The sequence below is a fragment of the Pundamilia nyererei genome, unplaced genomic scaffold (genome assembly GCF_000239375.1).
Source record: "Pundamilia nyererei isolate P.nyererei 1_Seehausen unplaced genomic scaffold, PunNye1.0 scaffold00016, whole genome shotgun sequence".
Lineage (NCBI taxonomy): Eukaryota > Metazoa > Chordata > Actinopteri > Cichliformes > Cichlidae > Pundamilia > Pundamilia nyererei.
In genome coordinates this window covers 3,991,543-4,018,891 of record NW_005187417.1, presented here as the reverse complement: position 1 = coordinate 4,018,891, position 27,349 = coordinate 3,991,543, and the positions used below count along the sequence as shown (strand labels likewise).

Genomic DNA, 27,349 nt, shown 5'->3' with positions numbered 1-27,349 from the left:
TATGTTATCTTTTCATCCCACCCCCCTCCCCTCATATATTGATGAGTGGTGTCCAGTTTTGTATTTTTCTACTATATGAGCTGTTTACAGGTGCAGTGTGGATATAGTTGCACCTCAACCATTACATGTACAGTTTCAGCTTACAGTGCAGAATCAAAGCTGTACTGCATAGAACGACAATAAAGTAAGGGGGTAAGGGGAAGCAAGGCACTACCGGTACATCCACCCACATTTCTGTGAAAAAACAAAGTTTTCTGCTGTATAAAAAAATGTATAAAAAATAGACTGTTTACTATTACACCTGAACCATGGCCAGACCATGGAAGGGGTTTCAAAACATAAGGTGTGGGGCCAGAAACGGTCGGCAAAGACTGCAATCTGGTCAACTGAATAATTTTGAAAAATGTGAACAAGGGCATAAATATCTCCATTTTAATAGTGTTTTCACATGATTTAACAGCTTTGGCTACTATTAAAGACCTCCCCTACTGCCATCCATACTAAAGTAAATAAATAATAGATAAACATTGAAATGACAGAAACGTCCACCACAGGTGGTCCCTGCAAGAGAGAACTGTTCCAGACAAACATGTATACATCAACAGTACGGGGTCATGCTGAGGAAAAGAACTGCAGATGTGATGCACTCTCTTGGTGGATTCTAGAGGAAGGCTATGACGGGTGCCAAGAGAGGAAGTGTGGGACTGCATGAGGAAGTCAGGAATGGTAGAGAAGTGTATGAGAGTGATGGTCTAGAGCAGGGGTGGGCAACTCCAGGCCTCGAGTGCCGATGTTCTGCAGGTTTTAGATGTGTCCTTGATACAGCTCCAAGAATTGTGTGAGCGGCTTCCGTCTGTCACATGACCACAGCGTTCTACAGTCATTGGTTCTGCATAATACATATTCATTAAACGCCTTAAAAGCTTCGATTTCTGCTCAGTTAGCGGTCTTATTTCACTCGTTTTTCAACTCAAATATTTGGGGGTTGTAGCCGCCCTCTTTAATCTGAAGGGTAACGGTTGTTTATCCGGGACTCTCTATTTCGGCTGCGCAGTCGCACTCAGGATGTTTGCCTTCTCCCTACATGTTGAAAAACTACATTAACCGTCAACCGTGGTTTGTTAGGTGAAGTCACGTGGTACCACAGGCTACATACATAGCGTCTTTGGGCTGAGTAGGTGGGACACTGGCTGTTTCTGTTGAGGCATATTTGAGAAATGCACGCCGATTATGTGGAAATGGCTCGTGCTTGAATGTCCGGACCGAGACTCATCTGTGATGGAAGCTGCGCTCAATAACCGCTGAAAGTGTGGTGTCAACGTTAGCGCGGCAAGCTCGTCAGGATGCGAGTGAGTTCTCTTTGTGTGTGTTTGTTTTGTCACTCAGCGGTCTAGCATACGCCATATGTGCTACTTTAATAAGCTGTTTTGCATTTGAGACGTTTCTTTGCTGGTTAATGTGTGGCACTGACTCACTTAGTGTGAGGAAAACACGTCATGCACACTTCGGGGAACCCAGGGAGTCGGTGTAAGCAGTACTTACTGGTTTCTGACACACTGCATCTAATAAAGCCATTAAAAAAATATGAAATAATCTGCTGTGAAACTACTACTACAAACTACTACCGTCTGACCTGGCGTAAGTCTGGGAGATAACTCATCTTTTAAAAACTAAGATGTGTTAACTTTACTTTGAATCATGTTTATAGTTAAGCTAATGAGAAGGGACGCTTACTGAGACCCCTTTTTTTAAAAGTCTACTACAAAAACACTAAAACATCAGCGTCAGTGTTATGTAACCATATGATTAACTTTATGCCTTGCTGTCAGTGTCATCCAAAGCTGGACATTATGTCACCTGTGCTGTTTTCTTTTTAAAGTGTCGATTTCTGAGAATAAATAAATTCGGGTCAGATCAGTTTAGGTATGCAAGTTGCAGATTCATATGTAGGTGCTGCTGCTTTATGCACTTGGAATTTAAAATAAGCTCAATCATTGCTTTAGGGTCTTTAGTGCATTTATGCCAATAAAACCCGAGTGACTTTTGTTAACTATAGGTCCACTAAAACGAGTAGTATTATTGCAGTTGTGATATTTTTACCCTAAATAACCTTTTAAATGAAAGTTATCGGTTAAACCTAAATAGTGAAAGCACATTTTGAGACTCGGAAATTGTTCTGTATTCGTGTAAAAGTGCAGAATACAGTCATTTTGAGTGCTTGTAGTAGCAGCACTAATTACACCATTTTCAGTCCCAACTGTCACCTTGAAAACAAACACCTGGTTTTTCCAGAGTGTATTTGAAAGATAAGCTCACAGTGCTTTCCGAGTCTAGCCCCCAGTTGGATTGTTGACTCAAGCTGTCTGTATTTGATTTTTCCCCTCGTTCTTTCATTGTGTCAAATACTTCGACTTTTTTATCACCTCTGCTGTCCTGTGCCATTTTAAATGGAAACTTTGGCCACCATGTATCCGTTTCACATTAAAAGAAGTTATAAAGACATAAATTTAATGTTTCTCACCGTGCAGCAAAGCCAGCTCTTTCTAGCTCTTCTTTTTTTGCCTTTAAAATAATAACTACATTTATCACAAATTGGATGCTGCTTTTGTAGGTTAGTTCATTATTTAAACGGAGTACAGTTCACTCAGTACCATAATTACTAAGATTTGAGCTTAAGGTGAGCTCACTAAAAAGATGACAAGGGGAGCAGTCGGGTAGCTGATCAGACCAGTTTTAAACAAACCACGTGTGGTTAGGGCTTCAGAATGAAGGTGAATTCTGAAGTTAAAACCCAAACTAAATAATTTTGAGTTATTATTCATGTACAGATGGCTTCATAGTTCAGTTTTGGCTCTGATTATACACTGTTTCTCTGTGGAACTGCGTTTTACCTCCAAAAGTCCTTAATTTGATAAAACATAAAGGAAGGAAAACCTGGATAGGAAGTTAAGTGGTGCTTGGGTTAGCTTGAACCTTGTGGGTGTTTGAGACCTTTCGGTGTGGAGTGAGGTTACTTCAGTTCAGTAGGGTATTTGACAGCCTGACTAGGGTGTCAGTGATGGATGGGTGGAACTCTGCTGGTTCTAGTTGTTGTGATAGACCACTACCATGTTGAGTAAAATGTTTTGTAGATTAAGAGCCAACATAGGATTATCCTTTGACTTGGTTTTCTATAGCACAGTAGTTGTAAGAAGAGTCAACTTGGTTCTTTTCTTAGGCCTCCTCCATTGTACCTGTCACATTAGTCACTTAATCGAGAGGTGAACGACCGGCACCAGAGGATATGACATGACTTTTGTCGAATGGAACAGTAAGCATAATGGCCCCATTACATGATGTGATTGCCCAAATATCTGACCTCCAGGATCCCTGCCGTGCTTTCTTTTTTCTTTTTTTTCTTTTTTTTTGCGAATGTCACAACTAGACAGGAATGTACATGATGGAATTAATTAGGGTTCATCATCTAGTCAGTCTTAGTTATACATTGCCACTTCACAACAAGGGTCATCTCAAAGAGCTTTTATTTTAACGACAATTTTTGTGAGCTGGAACCCTGATGAGCAAGTGCTTGGGGATGGTGGGGAGGACAAGCCTCCTTTGTAACAAGAAGGGACCATCAGCAGAACAAGGCTCAAGGAGGGGAAACCATTATTGCCACCAGGAAAGAGAAGAGGAAAAAGTAGAAAATAAAATCCTTCCCTCTATGCTTTGTCTTGTACTTCATATTGTGCTTTCTCCCTTGTTAGGTCCATATTCTAACAAGGGGTCATCACATTCGTCCACCAAGTTGTTTCGGGAAGAACTTTGAGGATGTTTGATTATCAGCACTGCACTTCTGAACTTGGTCATCTGGCCTGACTGTATAGTTGAAATTTTAGAAGTCCAGGAAATAAGGAGGATTAAGGCATCGATTGTTTTTACGTCACAGCCAGTGGCCACAATACCAAACAAAACAACTCTGGTTACTGTTGGACAGATGGACCTTTGTTCTTAAGCTTATTGATTTGGCCTCCGGATAAAGCAGATAATCCTTGCTCCGACAGTCTTTTGTACTGCATTGTCTTTGCTGGGACGAGTTCCAAGATAACCAGACTCATCTGCATAGTTAACTGTCCCCATTTACTTTACATATCAGAAATTGCATCATCACACATGGCTTTAGGCTTAAATGCGCGGTTTTCTGTTGGGCATCAGTTTTCTATTACAGTTGGTTATACTTTACGCAAGATCACCAGCAAAGTCTAAAACTGGGAAAACTGGCTCCAGTGGATGGCTCAGATCGGTTCTTGTTTTCCACCTTTTAGTGAACCTTTCAGGTAGTTTCCCATTGACAATGGTGCCGCTTTCGTAATGACATTGTGAAGTGTTTATGGTCCCACATTGGTATCTGTTTGTGTAGGTCTTCGAATATGCAGAGGATATGAAAATGTACTTGTGTGCAGTCCTCCAAAAAGCTGTATGTGGGTTGATTGTTCATTGGTTAGCTTAGGCAGAAAAGGGAGACTGTTCACAAAGAAAGAAGGCACAAATAATAACTGCAGTAGACTTTTTTTCTTTTAAAAATGCTTTAAACGATCAGTGACACACAACGACAATATGTAGATGACGAACTACAAAGCTTTGTGTAATTCTACATGCAACTAATGTACAGCTATGCTGTGCACTTCAGTGTGACCATATTTAGAAAGGCTTTCGTGGTCTTCCTCTCAATAGTTGAAGGCTTTCCTAAAGTTGAGTGAGGTACTCCATTCACTGCTTTGCTTGATAATCTAAATTCATAAAAACATTTATGAGGAAGATGAAGCAATAAGAGGGAGAGAGGCAGAAAGAGAGAGATATGGAGTCACGGAGAAAGAAGCCAAACGGTGGTTTGGGGGCATGAGGGGCCGAAGCTGCTCCCAGATTTATTTATTTATTTATTTTTTTGAGAGAAATATCGTATGTCTTAACAGTTTGTCATTGGAGGATTTCAGAGTGCCCTGAGATAAAGTGGTAGACAATGATCCAAGACCATCTAAGGCGAGAATTTTTCTTTTTGGTGGTATATATCTATATATTAAGATGGGGTGTATGACACTGGAAGCCAGTGTAGCTCTGTTAAATTTGGAACTTTATCATTTCCAGACTTTATAACTAGCAGCTCTCGGCTAGGCTGATGCCTAACTGAGATCTGCTAGTTTGCAGCTGGTGAGAGGCAGTTATGCCAAGACAGGTGGTGAATTATCAGGGATAGAGCTGTGCTGCTGAGCAAGCAAGAGCCACAGACTGTGCATTCCTCTGTCAGCCCATATCCACAGCAGCAAGGCTGAACAAAGTGTGCCTTTGTGGGACAGTATGTCCTCTAATTGTTGGACAAAATCATGTGTGTGTGTGTGTGTGTGTGTGTGTGTGTGTATATACAGCATATTTGTACAAAGTAGTATAAATTAAATTCTTTGTTTTTCACTCTGTAATCAGAAATATTTTGAGTACTATTGTACGGACTGTTCTTGGAACATTGGACAACACTGCATTCAGTATAAATGTTGGCCCTAAACTCCACTTTACCAGTGAACAACTCCTAATACCCTTCTCATTTTTCTTTAGATGACTTTTGGGGTTTCGAGCAGTGTGACGCTGCTGTTTGACTTCTGGGATGTGCACAGCCCTGCAGGTAAGCTGCAGAGTATTAAAGTCTTGCGAAAAAGCCTTAGAACCAGTTCATCTGGATTTAAAAATTGTGTGGTGCAATTCAAATACTTATTTACGTTTATAATACGTTTATTTATTGTATACTTCCCTTTGTTTGCCTTATATGACCTATTGTGCAGAAATTTGGGGGAACACATACACAACATATTTGGATTCAATTTTTAAATTGCAAAAAAAGAGCTATTAGAATAATAAAGTTGGATATAGGGAGTCCACCAACCAGTGTTTTGTAGGATCATCTATGTTAAAATTCATTCTAAAACTTTAGAAATGATATATCGAGTGATGAAAAATGTTCTAATTTGTGTTTTAAGTATGTTTCAACTAAGAGATGGAAAATATGATTTGAGGGGGTCTTATAAGTTTGAAATACCTAAAGTGAGAACCAATGTTAAGTATAGATGTGTGTCAGTTTTGGCAGTGAAATTATGGAATGGACTTAATGATGAACTGAAGATGTGTTTTTCTTTGTCATTTTTCAGGAAGAATTTAAAAATTTGCATCATTCAAGGTTACGGAAATTTGGTTTGATGAATAACTTCGTGTTGATTTAATTTCTTGATTTATCATTGATTTCTTTTCAAACTGTTATATAACTTATTTATCAATGCTATTTATTTTCTTGGTTAAGGATTTGATTATTCCTATGGGGTAAAGGACAGGATAATTATAAGCCACAAGCCTTCAGCCTATTCCATTGTCGCTTACTGTAGGATTGAGTACTTTTATGTAAAATGATCATCTGTGTTGTTGTTGTTGACCGAAATAAATTTCACTTCATCATCATCATATTGCATAAACGTACTTTTTAATAGTGACTTTTTTGTGAGTTAACATTTTGTATTTTTGTACCTACAGGGATGGTGGTGACAGTGCTGGTGGTCTTGCTTCTGACTGTCTTTTACGAGGTGCTTAAAGTGTGGAGATTGTGGCTGGGGAATCCCTCCAAGCTGACCCAGCCTCAGTCTCCATACGACGCCCCATCTTCCCACTGCGACAGCATCTCTGTCCTGGACAGCAGCCCCTCTGAATCCTCACTGACCCCTATAGCATCAGTCGTTACACCTCAAAGTACCAGGAACAGGTAAGCAAGTCATTTCTAGTAACTTTTTTTTTTTATCATGGATCGTACTGTGAAATGCAAATCACTGAATAAAATGCAGAAATGCATCTATTTGAACTGTATGGTTGTGGCATGGTGGTAACCTCCATAGCATGACACCCTTTTTTTGTTGGTGTATCCTAGATTGCAACTATTATTATCTTTTGGGCGGTATTAAACAAAAGTGTGTGGCAAACTGAGACCATCACATATTGGCAGACTGAATGTCGAGACCTGAACGATGTATTTGACTTATTAGTTTATTTGTAAATAACCCTCTCCCTCTTCTTTTCATCAGCTGGTTGTTGCACATCATACAGACGGTCCTCCACATGCTGCAGGTGTCTCTGGCCTACATGCTGATGCTGTGCGTCATGTCCTATAACACCTGGATATTCCTCGGGGTCATCACGGGGTCGGTCCTCGGTTATTTTATCTCATTTCCTCTCTTAGGTCGGATGTGATGGCACAGACATTTAATAGTGAAATAAAGAAAAGTTTACTTTTTACTATCCGAGGATCTCGAAGGATGGAAAAATTGGTGGAGAATGAGCCACGTGACACTAAACTTTGCCTAAACCTCATCTGGATATAGAAACTGAAAATGATTTTAAGCTTCCAGAAAACAGAAAATGCTACATTTTAACATTTGTCCCTAATTAACAAATAACTCATTTCTGTTAAAGGTACATAATGTTAAGAAAACACTCAGTTTTTCAGTCCTAGTATTAGTTCTGCTTCACTTTTAAGTCAGCGGACTGTGTGAGTAATACCTGTGGAAAAATGATTTTTTTCTTTTTTTCTTTTAATCTCCAGGAAAAGTAGGAGTGTTGTTCAATTCTGCTTTTTAATTATTATTATTTTTTAAATTATCTTAAAAATCGAAACAATTGATTTAGAAAGAAGAAATGCACTGGAATCACTCACAGCATGATAACACAAAACCCAGAGATGGGAAGTCTGCACAGATTGTGGTGTGTTAGGAAGCTATGTTGTTGTTTTGTTTAGGGTTGGGGGTTTTTTCCCTTTTGGACAGGCTTTTATTCATACTGCACCTTTTTTCATTTTTTTTTTTTTCCATTTGCTGCCAAATTATTCAAGATGGAACTTGATATTTGATTGTCAAGTGTTTTGGACTAAAATCTTAAAGCTGACTTGCAGCTAAGTCAGACATTTACAGTCACGGGTCATGAGACAGAATTGCATTGCGCTGGAGTCCGTATGAGGAACTGATACATGTGATTCTCGCTTGTAAAACCTTGTGAAAGGTCATCTTGGTTTGTTATTATTCATGGTCATGTGGTTCTGTAGCAATTGTTTAACCACAATCAGAAAAGCAAAGTGCCTTGAAGCTGACAGTTGAGACGTTTCAGAAGTTCCCATCTTTGGTAATATTTTCTTTTAACTGATTAAAAAAATCACTGACACTAAAGGCTTATACAGATTTGTTCAACTGCTTTATTTACTGTTGCATATCAATAAGATTTTTTTTCTGGTGATGGCTTCTTTTTTTGTCTTTGAAAAAAAGAATAAAGAGATAAAGAATGAAGCCGATAAAGTGTTTTGTGCTTTGTTTGTTTTTTTTATTCATCCATTTCGATACATATTTTAAGTAAACGTAAGTACAACAAACAGGGAAAAAACTGTTTACACCTGAATGTTATAATCCACACAGGTTTTATAATAAATAAAAACAAGGTAGCGCTCAATTGGAAATAATGAATCTGGGTCCTGACTAGATAAAATGGTTACATTAATATTAAATTAACTGCTCAGGATTTAATGGAAAAATACGACTTGGTCAGTGTCTCACACACAGAAAAGGGCTAAATATGGACACTCTGTAATACATGGACTATCAACCCAATGTCTAATCATTTCTTACCATAGTTAAAAACCCATTTTTCTCATTGCTTTTGCCTCCTTCTACCCTGATTTCCTTTTTTTTTTTTTTTTTTTTTTTTTTTCAAAGGGAATCTATGGTCTAAAGACAGAAGGTGTTGTCTTTTCGAAAAGTAATGATTGACAATGTGTAAGTTCTGTTGCTCTTATGAATTAAAAAATATATATTATTGGGTGTTAAAATGTAAATCGCACGCAGGTCTAACCTTGAGTCTTTCAGTTAGTACATAGCAGGTCTGATCAGGGCAGAATCAGGCAAAAACATTAAATTCAACAACATTCATACTGTTGTGCACATACAGAGCTTCAATTTCCCCCCTTTAGTACCAAATTAACAAGTTCTTTTCATAAAACCACTCATAGAAACTATAAACAAATTATACCCCCCTAAAATAAACGGTTATCTGTAGGGTTGCCAAACAGACTGGAATTAAAACCTATTATCTGTTGTCACATAAAACACAAGCTAAATTTACAGCTTGAGATCACTACAGCAGTGTGTATGATGTTAGATGGAGGATTTTGAATAAAAGATGTGATATTTGATGCAAGTGATAATCTAGAATCACTAAAGCCAAGTTTTCCTTCTAATAATCAAGCGGGCTTCCTCCAGAGCTGTTGATGGTTCTTCAAGAAGCTTTATTTTTTAAAATGTTTAAAAATAAAAACAAATCCATTGTTTTAAAGTTACTGTAGATGTATTTAACATTCCCTGCCTGTTTGTACTGAAATGCATTGAAACATAAAGGCCATAAAGTAAACAAATTGCATGCTTGTAAAGTAACATTTTACAAAATAGATAAATACAGATCAGGATGAAGAAGAAAGTATTGCTGTAGCACCCCCTGCTGACCAGATAGAGGCTAAGAACATTAGGCAAGGCTCCGATTACCTGTAGTAAAGTTGTAATTACAAGAGCATTTAATGTTACAGATATTCAAATTATTTCCTGCTATTACAAAAAACAAAAAAACAAAACTTGGATTGGATATGACTTTACTGACACATGCGGAATATGAAGAAAGTCTACACTCACCAATCACCAAATATACGTGTCAAAAAACTGGAGGACTGGGTTCTGGAGTGTGCAATATCAACAGCAACAAAGAAAAGGCATTTTTAACCCCTTAAATACAATCCATATTCATTCAGCTTCTCAATATTTATGCATGCTGCCATTCGTCTCTGCAGGTTTCTCCAGTTTATTCGTGGAATGTCTTCTTATGATAAAACAACCTCCACTTCTACAGGGTCGACTATCTTTTCCTCTCCATTCAGACCATTTGTGATTGGCTGAGGCTCGCTGTCAACTGGTCCCTCGCTGGTGGGTGACTGGAAGCCGCTGTCCTCACGTGAGCCGGAGTCTGTAACCAGTGGTGGGGAGGACTCATTATCTGATTCGGCTGCAGAGATCTCTGTAATCTGTTCACTTTCATCATCTTCCTGCACTGCTATCTCTAGCTCCTCGATGGCGTTCTGGATGGCTGCTTCCTCCTTATCAACTTCCTGCTTCTTGCTCGCTACCAGCTGCTGGAGGATTGCTTGTGGGGACGTCTTCTCTCCCAGAGACCCCTTTGGAACAGTCTCCACCACAGTGGTGACGTGAGTCACGCTCTCCTTGACCCCATCCTCCACGCTGATGCTGCCAGTGGTCGCGTCTGTTTTGTTGGTGACTTCACTCTGCTCCTTGGACACTGGCACCGCCACCTCAACCACCGGATTAATCAAGTCCCTGATTTCATTCACGCTATCAGGAGACTTGGGGCTGAGGTCCTCTGCTTTTCCCAACTGGTCCTCCTCATTCTCCTCCTCTTTGCTCTCAGCATCCTCCTCAGGGATCAGCTCCACCCCTGGGACCTCCAAGCAGGACTCATAGGGCAGAGGCACCCCGTCCAGCTGTATCATTGACACCACCTGCTTGCGTCTTCTCCCAAAACCCCTTCCTTCATCTGCACTGCTGACAGAGCCCTCCGGCTCATCACCGCCAAATTTGGTGGCCCAGTCCACCTGGGGGTTTTCCCCAAGCAGGTGCAGGTTGGGGTCGCTGTTGGTCAGAATGATGCTGTCCCTGTAGAGGTTATGCCTCCTCTGCACAGCTGCTTCCTTTACAGCTGGACACGGGGGGAAAAAGGTAAGGCATGTTATTACTGCAGCTATCCATTGATGCCATCATCATGAAAACTGTTTCTAAATCTTGATCCTGGCCCTTACCCATCATTATGTCTTTGGAGACAGACTGCAGCACCACTTCCTCAAACATATTTTCTATCAACAGAAAACGCGAGAAGTCCTCAAAGATTAGCTCCTTGAAACGAGGCAGCTCCTAAGGAAACAGAATTCAAATAAGACCAGGATGTCGTTTCTAGCACCAATCCTTTTAGTTGGTCAGCAGGTGAGGCTGAAATCATAACTCTCAAAAATGCTCTTTAAATGCATCCTCAACTCTTTTTTTTTTCCCCCTCATAAAGACGACATTTATGTGCTCCCTGTATCCTTAATGACGAGTCAGTATTTTATCACTAAAGACATCTTTTGATGACCATTGCAGCAGTTTTTGGGATAGTCCAAATGTTTGCAGAAGAGGAGATCCCCCTCTCTAACTTCTAGTAGACAGTCCTTTTGTTCTCTGGTCAGGGCTGAAATATGATTGAAAACTGCTCAGTTCACAAAAAAGCTTCAAGCATTACTCATGGCAAAAGTTCCTTTTAGAAACACGTCTGGCTACTGTGCAGCCATTTAACTACGCTACCTCTTTTTCCACCGACGTGATTCAGTGATTGTCGCTAGTTCTGGTGCCAGTTCAAAACCTGTTCTTTAAGTGATTTATGAGAACTTGTCTTCTAGTTTGGAAACTGAACGCTATTGTGAGACAAAAATCAGGACGGATTAATCACTGAATTTCTTTTGATAGTCATGGGACTGGTTCTGGATTAGACACAAGCATCATATTGATGAAGTAAATAGGATGGGGAAACAGGATGACAACAGGTTTTTTTCTTTTTGTTTTTTTCCCTCTGAGTCAATATTTATGCCTTTTTTTTCCCCCTCAAATGTACATTTGCTGCTTTGGTGATTCATAGGTACTAAATGTTCTACTTTTGCAACCCACTCATATATTGTATGGCATCTTGTGTTTTATTATTTACAGTTTTTATCCTTCAAATCCCATAAATTATATGTAATTATATGTAAGGAAAAGTTTGTAAGACAGTTCATTCACTTTTATTTCAAGTGTTACTCACAGGTGAGCAGGATGGCGCGAGCTGCTGCAGCATGTAGGGGATGATGATCTGCAGCAGAGCCTCCCTGAAGAACTTCTTGCGCACCGTGCTGCTGTCATAGTCATATTTCTGACAGGAAAAACCAGAAACACAAACATAGCTTAGGGACATGAATTACCTTTAGCGATTCAGACCTTTCAACACTTATTCTGTGCTGCTGTAAAATCCTCTCCTCTTTAGACAGTCATCAAATTAACCTGCTTTGAGTTCATTTGAACTTTGATCGACTCAAACATCATTAACACAAACAGGTTTTTCCTGGACTATCTAATCTGAAAACTGTGAGCAATATAAGAATCATTTTAAAATATATATATATATGTGTATTTGACCGTCTCCTCTTTTGATCTTTCCATGTGTTCGTGTTTTACCTTGAGAACTCTGTCCTGGCATCTCTGGGTGAGCTTGCACATGTCACTGTCTCCCTGGGCCTCTAACGACTGGTTAAGCAGCTGTTCAAATGTGTACACTGCATTGTCCATTTGCTGTCAAAATGAAATCATTATAAAAAGGTTAGGTGTGCCACAACTCAGATTCAAATTGCATATTCTTTTTTTGGCCAGCAGGTGGCGGTAGACAATTCAGCAGAGGTAGTGTGGATGCTGCTGTATTATAGCTTACTGAGGAGCAGGGAGTGTTGTCAGAGAGCCTGACAGGAGTGTGTAATTAAAACTAATATTTCCCATCATATTACAGAGGAGGGTTGTTGCATCTTACCTCCCTCATAAGGATCTGAGCCCTGCTGATGAACACAGATGGACTGGAGACGTCGAACCTCTGCTGCAGTCCCTCCAGGTTGAGCTCTTCCACCTTCTCGTAGCAGCTCTGCATTTTCACTGGATGGAAGGCAAGCATTGACAGCCTTTCCATGTTCTGAAAGAAAGAAAGAGAAGAGCAATGTGGTGAGTGCAACTGACCCAAGGAGAGGGAAAGTTAACAACAACTTGGCTGACTTCTGATTTAGGATAATGCAGGTTGGACATGCCTTTTCAGACACTAACCTCTCCCATTTTTTCTTTGCCCCCTCCGTTGAGTGAGTTCTTGCTTATCTCCACCATCTCCCTGAAGAAAACATCCCTGACCTCGGCAAAACCTCGGCTGGTGGGGTCCATCAGCGCCTCCAAAATGGAGTTGATGTAGGGCTGGATGTTGGTCCGCAGGATCTGCTCTGCTTTTGGCAGCACTAGAGCTGCACAACAGAAGCAATAGAAGGATGGAAGAAGGGGTAAAAAGTAGTTAGTTACTGAAGCTTGTAAACAAGCGACGCATGCTGATGACAAGAAAAACAAAGGTGTGGCACAGACTTCAAATGAGCTGTGCTAGATAGTCACAACAATATCAGAGATATTATTTGGTCGTTGAAATGGTTGGTATGCATGTGGTGACATTTAAGTAAACACACTAATGCTGCTTCCACGGAAGGGCCACACCTTTTGTTTTTATGGTTTTCTACCCAATGTAACGCAATGCAACTGCAGATGCTAAAAAATATAAATATAAAAATAGATCATAGCTACAGTTACACCTGATGAAGCCATGCATAAGCCTCACATCCCTTACATAACCCTTTGTTATTTTGCTCAGTTGATTTACAAAGTCAGAAATGGCCTTTGCAGTGCTGGTGAAGGAATGCAGTTCCTCCACTCAGTGGGAGCTCAGTGGGAAATGGTACACACGAAGGAAACAACCAGCCTGCGCCAAAGACCGGGTACTCTGCTGCTTTAGAGCTCAGCACGCCAAGCAATATGTAAGTTACAGTGGGCAAAACAAGCTGTGACAACAACGTGCAAACGCCAGAAGAAGTGGAAAATGCCTGCTAAGGAGGGAGGTTTAGTTACAGAGTTACAGGACCTGTTACTAAATGTCCAAAAGGGGTTTTCAGAATTTTGAGCATGCGGTGATCAGACTAATCACTCCTCTCTGCCAAAACCGCTGATTCAGAGAATCCACAGCTACATGTCACTGAGTCAAATAGTGGGCGAACAATAGAGCACACATCTGTGATCGAGGGGGTTACGTGTCAAGTCACAGCGAGTACCGAGTGAACCATTTTCAACAGCATCCTGCATACACACGAGTGAGGATGTAAACTGAGGCAGTGTACGGAAATCTAGCTGGGGTACTTTTTATGTCTGTGGCAGCTGAAACTGGAATATCTTCCTGCTGATACCTCGGATCTTGCTGCTGACATGTTCTTTAGACGTGATGATCTGGTCCATATCGGTTCGCAGCCTGGCGTCTAGTGGGCCTCTCTGGGCCTCGCAGGCTTCAACCAGAGCTTCGTACTGCCCGGTGGTCTGAGTCAACACCTGCTTGTACACGGCATCCGATATCTGGAGGAGTTCAAGAGCATAAATGGATTGCACTGGTTGACTTGTGTGTTTTTTTACAAGTTTACTGTACAGATTGACAGAAACTCACCAGCATCCAGTTCTTCTGCCTCTGCTGCATCTTCCCCTTCAGGCGAGGGACGATCATGTTTCTTATGTCAGGGTGAAGGGTCTCCATCACCAGATTAGCCAAAATCTGCGCACACACAACACGTGGAATAAACGCTTTTAGATTTATAATTAGATTGACTTGCAAAAATTTCATACTATGAATTATGAAATCATCTGCCTGTCCACAGCCAGCAGGATGATATAGTTACTATATGCCAACCAGCTAAAGAAAAACAAAAAAATAGAGCCTAAAAATAAGCTCCTCTTTCCTGTATGGCTACATGAACACAGTGGGACACTGGGAGGCAGGAAGGCTGCTTTTACTGGCACTGCCCTCACAACTGACAAACACTCACGAAGCTCAGATCCTCCATGATGCTTTAACTAAGCTAAACTAAATATTTGGTGATGGCTATGTTGCTGGGTAATGAACAGCCAGACAAAAGCAGCATAGATTTTCCACGCAGCGGGCTTTACAAATAACAGATATGTTGTAGCCTGAAATCCAGCAGCGTTTTCTTTCTGTAGTATATTTGCTCTACTGATTGCTGATATGTTATCCTTCACTGTATAACTTGACTTTAAATGGCCATAAAAGCCGACCCTATTCAACCTCAAACAGGCTCACTGATATCAAGATTAAAATGAAAGAAGTTATCCTACAGCAAGCATTAATGGAAAGTAAAGGTCTTTGCTTTTTCTGTCGCAATAACGGTTCAAACTGTTAACTGTTATTTCAACTGCTGTTCTGTCTGCGTCTTTGGTTAAAATGTGGGATACAAATGCAGTCACATATAAAATGCGACACCAGATCAGATGTAGCCCGAATTTCATAAACCAGAGTGAGATGAGGCAGTCAGAGTCAAAATTTTGGTCTAAAGCTACATTTAGACCAAACATTTGATGCTATTTGGGGTGTTATTCCATGTTTGTCTCTATATTTACTGTAGTAAGTTAAAATTGGATATTTTTAAAGGGATACTGCCAAAAACTAGCACTAGCACACTGCCAGAGAAATATTTGAAATACAGTACAAATAAAAACCCTCATAGCTAGCCTAGACATATACCTGCAATTAGTTACCATGGGAACTCTGGCCCTTTTGTGAAAGGCCTTGAATTTAAACCACTAAAGCCCTGCCCCTCTGATTTGATCCTTCATGCTAATCTGCTGTTGCTAACGTAGCATTTCATTGAGGAGTTAGTCCACCAGCAATATGAGTATACTGCTGGAGGCCTGTTCTGTGGGAGAACGAGTTTGATGTTCTGGCTGTATCACCAGTGAAGTTTGAACGAGACCTGGAGGGGATTTTTAGGCTCTCTGTGCCTCCATGAGTTCAACAAGGTCAGTAAATGTTTGCTTGCAAACTGTATTCATTGCCTCTGTTTGCGTTTGTAGGCCTGCAAGTAAACCATAAAGCTAACAGCACACACCACTAATAACTATGACAATGGCTCAGTTATGGTCAACTTATATTTCCCCAGTGAGCCTGTTTCATGCTTTATGGCTTGTTGATGGTTCTCTGTTAATGCTGCTTCCAGCTACCTGTGTGCTGCATTCACTGCTTGTTGTTTTCACACAGCTACTTGGATTGTTTGAATATAATGGGTGTTGGGGCAGATTTTGTCACCCCCCCCCCGGACATTTCCTACTGGCTCAGTGACAACACTGGTCTTAAGTAGAAGTTAATGTTTTTAAGTTGCTTTAGAAAATTCAAACAGCCCATTTAGCATCACGGTGCATGGCTTTTATTAGTGGAAGGTTAATCTTAACCACAGAGGTACTGGTGAGTGTTTGCTTCATATTTTCCCTTATAATAAATGTAAAAAGCCAAGCTATATAATGGGAATCAGAAAAATGATTGACTACATCTCAATAAATACCCTGGAGACATAACCCTGCCATCTGTTTCAATTAAGAAAACATTTGAACCCATACAAAGGATTCCTTTGTATTACCCATGGTGCTCCATCTCTACTTGGAAATTGGGCCTGAAAACATTGAACTTTACATAATGGAACAACGAGGAAATTTTACCTGGAGGCACTGACTCTGCAAAAGGTTTTTTTCAGAATTATTTTAGTTGGTTTTTGTAGCAAAGGATAAAAGTGGTTGCATAAACTGGCTGTATTTCTCTCTTAATTCCCTCTAGATGTTTATCCAAAGTATTTGTAGCATTACGTGCATGAGCCTTAATGCCAGCGTCTCTGTTAGACTGAAATAAAAGGAACATTTGGCCCCTTAACAGTAGAAAAGCCCAACCTACATCTATGTCACATTTCTATTCAGTGTCCATGTGGCATGGAGTAAACACTGTAATGTTCAGGAAAACTAAATATTAAACTGACATTCAGACTGAAAGTGTTTATAGCTAAAAGGTGGCTGCCATAAACACAGGGCTGTACTCGGCTCTGGCAAAGACTGAGACTAGGTCCTTGTAATTGCTGGTATGTGGGTTGAGGTGTTTTTGGCCTCTTTGAAGGATTTGTGTAGGTGCATTCTTGCTCTCTGATGTGAGGAGAGGGTGTGTGTTTCATTTGTCATCGTGGCCTCTCAACAGCTTCACCTATAGCCCTGACCTGCACTCTGAGCTACTCGCAGAGAAAGATGAATTGCTCCTGAAAATGTCTTTTAACCATAACCTGCAGCAGTCTTGATATTTTGAGTTGGTGTCAGAGCAGCGGCACAGAAAGAAATTAAGGTGTGGCCCCGGAAAACTGTTCCCTGACAGAATCTGCGAGCAGAGTTAAACTTCCTGAAATGAGGTGCTTATCATTCATTCTGGAGTTTTTTTTCACATGTATTTATGTTAATTTGACATCCACAAGCAACGTCAGCCACTGGTAAAGGGTTTAGATACCCAGGTTGTGGCATTATGTAGTGCACAAAAAGTTTATGATTACAGGTCAGCATTTTCAGCAGTTAGTTTCTGTGTTGCCTGACTTGACAAAAGCCATTTTAACAGAAATGATTTAAAAAATAAACCCCCCTCATCGAAACACCGGATTTTTGGGGGCCAAATAAAACTGTGGGATAATGTCTGACTTGGATAAGTCAGCCAGGTATATTGACTGCTGCCCGACTGCATTTTGTGACTCATTCAGCATTTTTAATCTATTTAAGAGAAGGATCCCCACGATCCACTTACTAGTGATTAAGCAGTTAGCCTCAGGCCTACATATTTTCCCTACTGCTAGTTACTTTTGTGCCAGTCTTCCACATCCTCTCCATAAACAGTCTTATAGGCTTCTTGGACTGCCAATAGTCCTTGTTCTGTTTCCCAGCACATTAACCAGTTCTGTGTGTTGAAGGTTCTGGTCAGAGTGGTACCGCAGTTCAAAGTGACTCTCCAGAGCAGAACAAGGCCTTTAGTCTATCTGCTCACGCTATTTACTGTCACAAAGTATATAAAATATCTATAACTCATTGTAGGTGCTGTGGAAATGTGTATGGTATTGCGATTTATTTGTGATTAACCTGTGGTGGTGTTCCACACATCATATCCCAGGTCCCGTATTGTCCTCGGGCTTGTCTGTGGAGTCTCACAGCGTCGGTGAATGCCGGCGTCTTAACAGTGCAGTTCTCCGGCAGACCTGTCGGGGGCAGGGAAGAAATGGGCAAAAGTTGAGAAACAAGACATCATCCTTTCTCTATTCATGAGAATACTCAGCAGACTGAAAAGTGTCTTAGTAATTGGGTGCTGGATGATGTCTTTGTAGTGCAGAATAAAGGGTGTGGTGCTGCTTTATCGCAACAGTTTCTGCAACACCAACAAAAACTGTTTCCATCACATCTGAGTCACTCTGTGGGACAGTCTGGGAGCCTAATTTTGGTCAGCGGTATATTCAGTCACGGTTCCTGGAGTGTGTCATCTCTCAAAACAGGAAGTAGCTGGTTTGTTGAAGGACAGATTCATATGGTTGCTATAGTTACTACCCCTCGCAGTTGACAGGACAATAGAAACGGCTCAGAAAGCACTCGGCCACATGCGTGCATTTTTTAGGAAGTTTGTTCTTATCTTGTAGCTGGTGTGATGAAAATACACCCGGAGCTGAAGTCAAGCGCGGCTTCTCTCACTTATTGTCAAGGAGCATAAAAGGACTGAGTGCGGAAAGTCATGAATCCCACACAATAGTATAAACAGGTGTGTGGAATAAAACATCCCTGTAATTAGCAGCTTGTTATTCAGAGCAGTTCTCCCTTTCAATAAAAGTGACCAATGTTTCAGTTGTGTTTTCTCTGTTGCCAACAAGAAAGAAGCAGTCCTTTGTAATTAAGGAAGTGATTTACAGTTTGTTTGTTTTTCCAACTAGGCTTTCATTAAAATTACATATTGTACATTTCTGTCTTTAAAAATACATTCAAAATGTCACAGAATGTTTCATTAAAACAGAATGTGAAGAACCAACTGCTGTTACTTTCTCAAAAACACCTATGTTGACAAGATCTCGGCTAAAGTTGTGCTACAGCTTGGCTCTGCTTTCAAGCAACACCACTTTGTACTACAACATGGTGCAGAAAATCAATGTGGCCTTTAGCCCAAGCACAACTTTTATTTCCAGAATATCCAAAGCCTGCTGTCTGCTGCTTCTGCATCATCAGTGGAGCCAAGGGCCAAGGTGTGGTGGGTTAAGCTGACCCCATTCCTGCAAGGTTGTGCTTCCTCACTCGGAACATGTAAACACTTTTACTTGATTGAGCCAAGATTGGAAAAAAATACATTTAAAAAAGTATAATTTGTTCTTTTTTATGTTTTAGTTTTAAATATTTAAACATGATCAAAGTCTGGTACTATTATTTATGACAAAATCAGCTAGTATTTATCACATTATTTGAAATAGATATACTGCAGTTATATAGAATTTTCTAATAAAATGATCAACCCTAAATGCTCCATGACTTTTTAAAAACTATGCACATACTAACTGTATAAAATATCTAAATATCTGTGTTGATATTTAAGTTTTTTCACCTTTTGAAACAAAGAAACTAAAAAACGTTATAAAAAATATATATTGGATTTTAAAGTCTATCAGGTTTCATCACATTCATTGTTAAGTCTGCACAAACTTGGTGGTGTACATTAAAGGCCATGTTGTTTGCTGACACCAGTGTTCAGCTTAAGAGAAAGATCAGCTGGTAGGAAAAAAATACAAGAATTTCCTCATGTTTACATGCTGACCTTTGTGCCAGTAGAATTTATACCAATAATGTTTATGATTGCAGGTTGTGCCAACTCAGCCATTACAACCATTAATATATTAAAAATCAGGTGACGTCTTAACTGTATTACTGTGTAACATTGTCAAGACCTGTCTGTGTACTCGAGCCTGTCAAAACATCTTTCTCAGTGTTTATTCCTACTGTTTCCGTGACGCTGACTTGTCTTGAAGTGTCAGTAATGAGGTAACCGAAGTAGCGAAGTGTCCTGTTCTACAAATGGATGAATGGTTTGTTAGCCCGAGCATTCCTGAGTAGTGAACTGCTGTCTGTGAAGTCTACAGTGCACAAGGCCCACCATCCCCATGTGAGTGTTTCTTCCGTGGCTGACTCAGACGAGGTTGACAAAGACAGGAAGTTACCAAGAAGGAGTGAGGAGGGGGAGGGGCAGAGCCAGACAGGAAGCATTCAGCGAACAAATTCTGATGAAAAGCTGAGGGCCGGGGTCCCTGGTTTGTTTTGGCACGTTTTAATGAGAAGTCATTGGGCACTGAAGCTAGAAGCACAATGGTGGCACTAAGTTAAGATGGCTGCGATGCTGACAGGTGGTAAGCCGTCATTAGGATGTGAAATGCAATGAAACGCTGTTTTATGGTTTACCAGACAGGTGATAACTGTCGCCATGTGGAAAAATACAATTTCTGCTGTTTTCAAGAAAGTGGTTGATTCAATGATAAACAAAAGGTTTATTTTAACTGGACAGAATAACCTCGGATGTAAAGTAATTGCCATTGAGCAGTAGGGCACATGTTAGGCTGGCGTTTCAGCTATAATTGAACAGCCTCCACTCGCCTTCGTTACACTCACAACCCACTGACCTCAAAAGACCTTCAACATCAACATAACGGTGTCGTCATTCATTTATAAGAACAGAATAAAATCCTTGCACGGTGTCCATAAAAAGACCATTTGGATGGCCTTGACTCCAGCATCTCAGTCGCTTCCAGCTGCTGAGCGAATAACTTTGGGAGGGAGATGGGCTGCTAGAATACTGATCTTCAAAGTCAGTCAGACTAAGCTGGTAAATATGGGAGGTGTTATTTCATCTGAATGCAGCACAGGTCTCAAGTTAGAGCAACTGATAGATGATTTAGTTTTGTAACTGTATCCAGAAATATTGACTAAACAGAAGTAGCAGTCATCATAGTGATTCAGTGACTCCCTCTGAAACCCAAGCTCCTCTTTTTCCATAGTTGATGCTTGGAAGTTTTCAACACTCGCCCGACTAACTCAATGATGTGCCCGTCGCTTGTCTTGTCACAATTTCATACCAAAATAATACAAATATTCCTTTCTCAGAAAATCAGTAAAGTTTTGTTGTTGTTTAGATGTGAAAAAGCATTCACAGATAAAGCAAAAAATATCTGGATCATGTTTACAATTGCAAAAAATATGATGTGATAGAGCAAAATGGATATTTTTCAAATAGATCACCCTAAATTAGTAAAAGAGACTGCTAGATTTTATACAGCAACTGTAATCATACCCATAAAATGTTAATGTAGCGATAATAACTAGCCACTTGGCCTTTTAAAGCTCAGTGAATAGCCATTGAGAGGGCCCAGGGTTGAAATGTAGGGCCCTTCTGTGTGGACTTCATGTACATGTGTGGGTTTTTCCCCCACGAGCTCCAGTTTTTCCCATTGTTAAAAACAGACTAGGGTCATTCTGCTCATCTGATCCCAGGCCATGCTCGTAGCAGTAATTTTTAATGTCAAACATTTTCACATCACGGTTAAATGAAGGTAATTAACAACAAATGGCGTTCATGATCCAGAGATGAAGTAGGGTCCTTTTTTTCTTTCACATTTCAGTTTTTCTTCTACAGCCAGCATGCTGTTGAAAGATAAAGCTGCATTCCCTTCTGGGTGATGGTTAGATAAGCGCGCACAGGTGTTTATTATGCTGCACCTGATATTTAACTGTCCCCTAGTTCAGCTTAGAGCAACTCTTCAAAAGTATAAGACACACAACTTGTGGTTACTCAGTGATCAACCGGGTGACATCATACCCGCTGCCTTGGGCTTTTTTTTTCTTCTTTTTTTTTTAAGGTACATGTGTGTTTTGTTTAAATCCAGAGTAACAAACTACCAAAAGAATGACTGACAAAGCTACGATTGCTTTAACTTTGCCAAAAGTGTTTATGTATTGTGTCGAAGAGATATTAGCTGTGGTTGAACCGGGCTGTACTTTTGTGTAATACTGATCTGTACCACCAGATGGTGTAGTGAGTCAAGGTAACCTTTATTTAACCAGCATATTGCTATCTACAACTATGCCCTGGCCAAAGACCAAGCCCCTTGAGGAAATGGGGGTAGCTCAAAGAAATGGCAGTTAAATAGCAGCACACAGCTGAGAACATCTCAACCCACCCATGTGTGAAATGCTGCCCCTGCTGGTGAAAGTTTTACCTAAATTCTGTAGGTGGTAAATGCAAAATGTACCTCGTTAATTATGTTTAAAAACTTGCCCCAGTGTTCACTTATATGAGACGCGTTGTCACAATATTGGTAGAAACCAATAATAAAATGGCTCCCTCACTGGGACATTGGAGAAGCTGCATCTCAATACAGTCCCTAATGTTACTGTATCACAGATCATTAGATATTTCAGTACATCCTACACACAGTCTTATCTGCCCTACCTCAAAGCAAGAAATCTGAAATATGTCATGATGTCGTTATTTTTAGATCATTCAATGAGCTCATGCGAATGTGAGGCATCTGTCATCAGTCTGTCCTTCCACAATTCACAAAAGCCACCACTCCTCAAGAGCAATGGTAAGGTTTTAGTAAAATTACATTCATTTGTTCTGGGCCTTGACTTCTCAGTGATTCTAATTTCAAACTATTTGAATTTGTTTGTAAAGCCAACTGATGGCAACAAAACCTGTAACATTCTTTCTGTTCTTCACACATTACAGGGAATTAAACTGCACATGAACTGCAATAGATCATGAACTGGATGAGCTAATGCACCCCTGACGTTCTGGTCAACTCCTCTTAGCTTGCTAACAGTAATGAGAATGCACCCCATTCAGGATGAGCAGCTAAACAAATGCGTACCAGATGAAGTTAAAGAATAGATGGCAGGTTTTTTGCCCCCTTAAGTATTATTCTTAATATTTAAAGGCATGCACTGGGACCACATCACCAGTGTGATTTTCTTGAAAAGTAAATTTGCTGCATTCCCAGTTTGTTGCCCTTTTAAAGAGAAATGTCCTGCTGGTGCCAAGAGAAAGAAGAAATATTTCTGGACAATCTGCCAGGCCAGTAAACCGCTACACATTCACCATGTGTCTGAACCAAGCTAGATCAAGGAGTAGATTAGAGTTTCTTTGCTCTGTGTGTATGTGTACTGTGTATAAATAGCACATGTGGCAGCACTTACCACGCTCTTTTTATTTAAGGCATTTCCCCTCCCTGCCTTTCTCACCATGCTCTGGTTGACGGGACTGTAGCAGAAGCCAGGAGTTGAGTTCCCAGGCCTTCATCTTGACAAATGTGTCTCTCTTTTTATTTATTCGACAAGTCAAAGAGGATCTGAGACTTCATCTTCAGACCACCTGGCTTCAGAATAAAGAGGTTTTCCAACATTTCCTTTCTTTCTTTGAGTCAAAGTGCTGCTGCTGCTGCTGCTTCCACTGACATGCATGAGTAGGATTTCCCCATATGGTGCAGACCCGTGGAACCAGCCAAACCCACAGTACAGTAAACACTCGCTGAAACATACCATCAGCTGCAGACTTCACAACCATGACTGAATAGGTCCTAACCTGCCATTTTAAACTCTTGAGGCCAGCAGCAGTGAATGCAGGAGGCCTTGCGTTTGTTCATTTTGCATGTTGGCACAGCATGATGTACGGTAACAGTGCCATGTAATCCATTATGCCTCTATTTTGAACTACATTGCATGCAGAGAAGCGCCATGCTCTTCTACTTTAACTTCTACTTTAGTTATAAACCTGGATTTATTGTTCTCTGAATTTTCCCATTGTAGGTCTGTTCTTGTTCAGTTAATTAGTCTGTGGTCTGTGGATCAGAGCAGAGGATGGTTGACTGGTTTTGGAGGCTGTGGGTGTGGAGAGTTGGCCACGATTGATGGTTCTCTAGCGGGAAGCTTGAAGCAGGCTTTGACTATATGACTGTGATTCCCTGCAGCATGGACAGCTTTCTGCAGGTCAAACAGCAACAAAACTAAACCAATTTGGGGATGAAATAATAATTTGAATTATCAGGAAATATCTTGATTTGCATTTAAATCATTGAGATGCAAAAATAATGTAAAATTATAAACTGAGACCAATGGTGATGAGATCAAAGTGCTTTTAGTTGCTTCTAACTAGTGTAGTAAAAATAAAATTCTGGATTTACACAGGGTAGTCTTCTACCAGGTCCACTTTCAGTCATTACCACATTTTACTCTCTATGAGGATAACTACAGTGGAGTAGGGGCAGGGACAGTTCTTTCCTGAAACTCGAGGACCCAGACTGTGGTTGCACACTACATTTGAGTGCATGATGTGACACCTTAAAGTGGACCTTTCATGCTCATTTCCATCCCTGTATTTTTATTCTCATACTCTTTTGAAGTAAAGATTGAATTGACCCTTTCCTCACTTTTCTACACCCTGACTTCCTGTCCTTTTTTCCTTATCACAGATTTCTTTTTGTATTCCTTTATCACTTAACTGAAATGTTGGCTTGGTTTCCTTTCCAGAAAAGCCCAAACTCTCACATTTAAGTGTGTCTTTAAAATAAATCTTTAAGTCCTGAGGTTTTAGTTTTATGCAGTTTAACCGGATGTCAGTGATGGCACCAAATTTCAACCTCATCTTATTGGCTGCCCCTCATACACTGAAGGTTTAAACAACAGCTAGGTGGCAATGCCACAGTGTGCCTTAGTTCCATGTTTAGCATCAGCCTCCACCATCGTTAAAAGTACAGATGTATGACAGAAAATCAGGAACATAATTACATGGTGTGGGTCCCGTTTAACTTTGGAACTCTGTGATTTCAAATGAATGAACTGACAACGTGCCTGAAAGCATGCCTAGCTGCTGATTTCTTATAGTGATAGCTCAATTATAAGGGTGAATTGCCACATCCCATCTTGGTAGCAGAACTGGTGTGTAAAATGTGTCAAAGTGACTGGTGTGTAGTCACTTTAACATGTTCAGACCAGCTTTTGGTTTCATGCATGCACACGTTACATCACTAGCCTCTCTGACACAGTGAGAACATCCAGCTGCTGTAGGTCCATCTCTCAGCAGCATAGTAGTATAATACTGAGCTTAAAATGCTGACCAATGACATGTGCTGGTGATGATGTCACCTGTTAAAGGAGCTGATTAGCAGGGCACTTTGCAAATCACCCTGTTAAGGTGATGCAAAACAGTACCCAATTGTTTTATAGAAGAATATATAAAAGACATTCATTCATTCAAAAAAAGAATTGTTAGGGCTAAAGCAACAAGAACTTTAGTGCATTCAAATATGCCTTTGGTGTGTCAGCGTGAACATTTTAACTTGTGGTTTCCGCTTATCAAAGCCAGCTGAATGGTGTCTGTGTTCCGTTAAGGACAGCTTTGCATGTAGCATCTATGCTGATACCATTTTATCCTCTGTACCGTGACTAATATGGTCTGTTTTATGCTTAATTGCCTAAACCGGTCATAACTTCAAACTTGAGTACATACATGTAAACTCTACCTTCAAATATGTCAAAGAGAGACATTTAACTACTGTCTATTTGTATGACTGAATGAGAATACTAAGAACTAAAAGGGGCAAAGGTCAAGACAGAAAACCATATATCCTTCTTCCCAAGCAGAGTCTTTTATGCCATCTGGTTGTCCTCAGAGCACTGAAGTGAAGCAGTATGTGTGCACAAAGCAGAAAAAACATGAATACAAGTTCACACACCCAAAGAGCAGCGAGGTTACCTTTAACAGCCACGGGGACCCTGTGCTGCTTCCAACATATTCGCTAAGCCCAACCTTGGAATGTGCGGCAAAGACTCTGACACTTACTGAGCATGCCCAGACAGGCAGTGTTTGGGAGTAACAGGTGAGTTGGTACAGAGTTGATCAAAAAAGTCAGTTGCTGACTTCTAATTCCTTTTTTTGGAACAGAAGGTACAGAGAAACTAAATACATCACACGCTGGATGTATTTAAATGAATACAAATGCAAACAGCTGTGAGCATCGTACTGTGTGGTTAAGCACAACGCTTGAATTCATGCAACATGATTGGCTGGCAAAATGGTTGGCTCTTCTGCCAAGCCTGAAAGAAACTGAATCAGGTTGAGCAACTTTGTCAGCCCGGTGAGGATCTTGGCGCCATTTATTTAGTATTTTAAATTCTGTGAACGAAGTTTAGTTGCATTAATCGTGACGCAGAACTGCTTAAGTTGCATTGGATACAGCTGTACAAACTATACACACGGGTGATTGGCATCTTTCTGCTGAGTGATTTGATGCAAGTGACTTGATTATTACAGTGACACCTAATGTGATCAATGCACTCACTTACTTAAAACACAAGTAGGGACAACTTAACTGCATGCTCTGCCAACCGAGAGGATCCAAACAAGCTAGATCACTTTCAGTGCAGCAGCAAATCGTTCAAGTTTGTTTTTGAAAAAAAATGAAAAATACAATCTCATCTCAAGTGAGGCACGCTGAATGTAAGACTGCATGCATGTGCAGCCATACCACAGAAACTGGTGCCCGTGTTCCTCCTGCCAATCAGAGCTCGACTTTGCAGCCAATGTGCAAATTAGTTATTGGAAGAAGGCGGGTCGGTTATATCACGGTGCTTCCAAAACGTAAATCTCAAAATAGTCCTGGAAAGCCAAGTGTTGCAACACACACACACACACACACACACACACACACACACACACAAATGTATTACACTGTTGTTTGCACATCCTCCAGGATGTCTCATCTCTGTCTTAATAACAATGACACATGAGTCACACTTTTGCAAGAAAGAAACTAATATGAAGAGGAGTCATCCACCCTAATTAAACAATCCTTTCACTGTGAAATGAAATGCTAAAAGTGCCAACAGTGCTGTATCCTCCAGAACACCATAAAGCTCAAACAAAAGCTATGAAAAGGATCTCAGTGAAGGCAGCAACTGTATTGTAATGTCTTAGTGGGGAAATTTCTCATTTAACAATGAGTTTCAGTTCAACTTATTCATTAATTCATTCTAAATAGTGAAATATGAGTTACAGTGTTTGGAAACTTGAGGCTAACTACAAATATTTCACAAATGAATTGGGGCAGCAGCACGTTGGTATAGGTTAGCTTTAGTTAGCTAGTCTTCCCTGTAGCTGCGTTTCCTCAGAGTACTCGAAATTCTTCTGACATGCATGTTGAGGCGTAGGACATCCAATTATTCTAAACTGGCAGTAGTTGTGTTTTTCTGTCTTTTGTGGCTTTGTGTTAGCCCTCAAGTTGTACACACACGTTGTACCTATCCATTTCCTTAAGGCACAAAGTAATTGGAATGGGACTTTGGGGGTTGACCTTGTGCTTAAGCATGATTTGGCAATATTCTTTAGAAAGCATAATGTAGAAATTTGATAATGTGCTAAAAAATGATATGGCAATACTATGTGATACTCTGCACTTCAACCATCAAAAATAGTCTAGAAAACAAACCAGAAAGCTACTTTTCTCTCAAACATAGAATTGTTT

At 40.4% G+C, this 27,349-nt stretch overlaps 2 protein-coding genes and 1 long non-coding RNA gene across 3 annotated transcripts in view; 2 read left to right on the top strand and 1 right to left on the bottom strand.

Annotated features, from left to right (window-relative positions):
* Positions 1–802: 802 nt before the first annotated feature.
* Positions 803–8,322, top strand: slc31a2 (solute carrier family 31 member 2). The gene is made up of 4 exons (XM_005725591.2): positions 803–1,349; positions 5,587–5,653; positions 6,550–6,775; positions 7,092–8,322. The coding sequence occupies exons 1-4, from the start codon at positions 1,344–1,346 to the stop codon at positions 7,255–7,257; spliced, it is 465 nt and encodes a 154-aa protein (XP_005725648.1). The 5' UTR covers positions 803–1,343; the 3' UTR covers positions 7,258–8,322.
* A 411-nt stretch (positions 8,323–8,733) lies between these two features.
* Positions 8,734–27,349, bottom strand: part of niban2a (niban apoptosis regulator 2a) — a 29,073-nt gene continuing 10,457 nt past the window's right edge. Inside the window, exons 6-14 of the mRNA XM_005725590.2 lie at positions 17,895–18,010; positions 14,398–14,502; positions 14,147–14,309; positions 12,978–13,165; positions 12,694–12,849; positions 12,348–12,461; positions 11,938–12,045; positions 10,907–11,018; positions 8,734–10,806 (exon numbers count right to left, since the gene is read on the bottom strand). Of these exons, the coding sequence (XP_005725647.1) occupies positions 9,917–10,806; positions 10,907–11,018; positions 11,938–12,045; positions 12,348–12,461; positions 12,694–12,849; positions 12,978–13,165; positions 14,147–14,309; positions 14,398–14,502; positions 17,895–18,010 (1,952 nt within the window). The 3' untranslated portion in view covers positions 8,734–9,916. The remainder of the gene's footprint in view (positions 10,807–10,906; positions 11,019–11,937; positions 12,046–12,347; positions 12,462–12,693; positions 12,850–12,977; positions 13,166–14,146; positions 14,310–14,397; positions 14,503–17,894; positions 18,011–27,349) is intronic.
* Positions 15,537–23,226, top strand: LOC102199518 (uncharacterized). Its single transcript, XR_311515.1, has 4 exons — positions 15,537–15,761; positions 18,980–19,070; positions 22,328–22,417; positions 22,561–23,226. It is a non-coding gene; the product is annotated as an uncharacterized LOC102199518 (long non-coding RNA).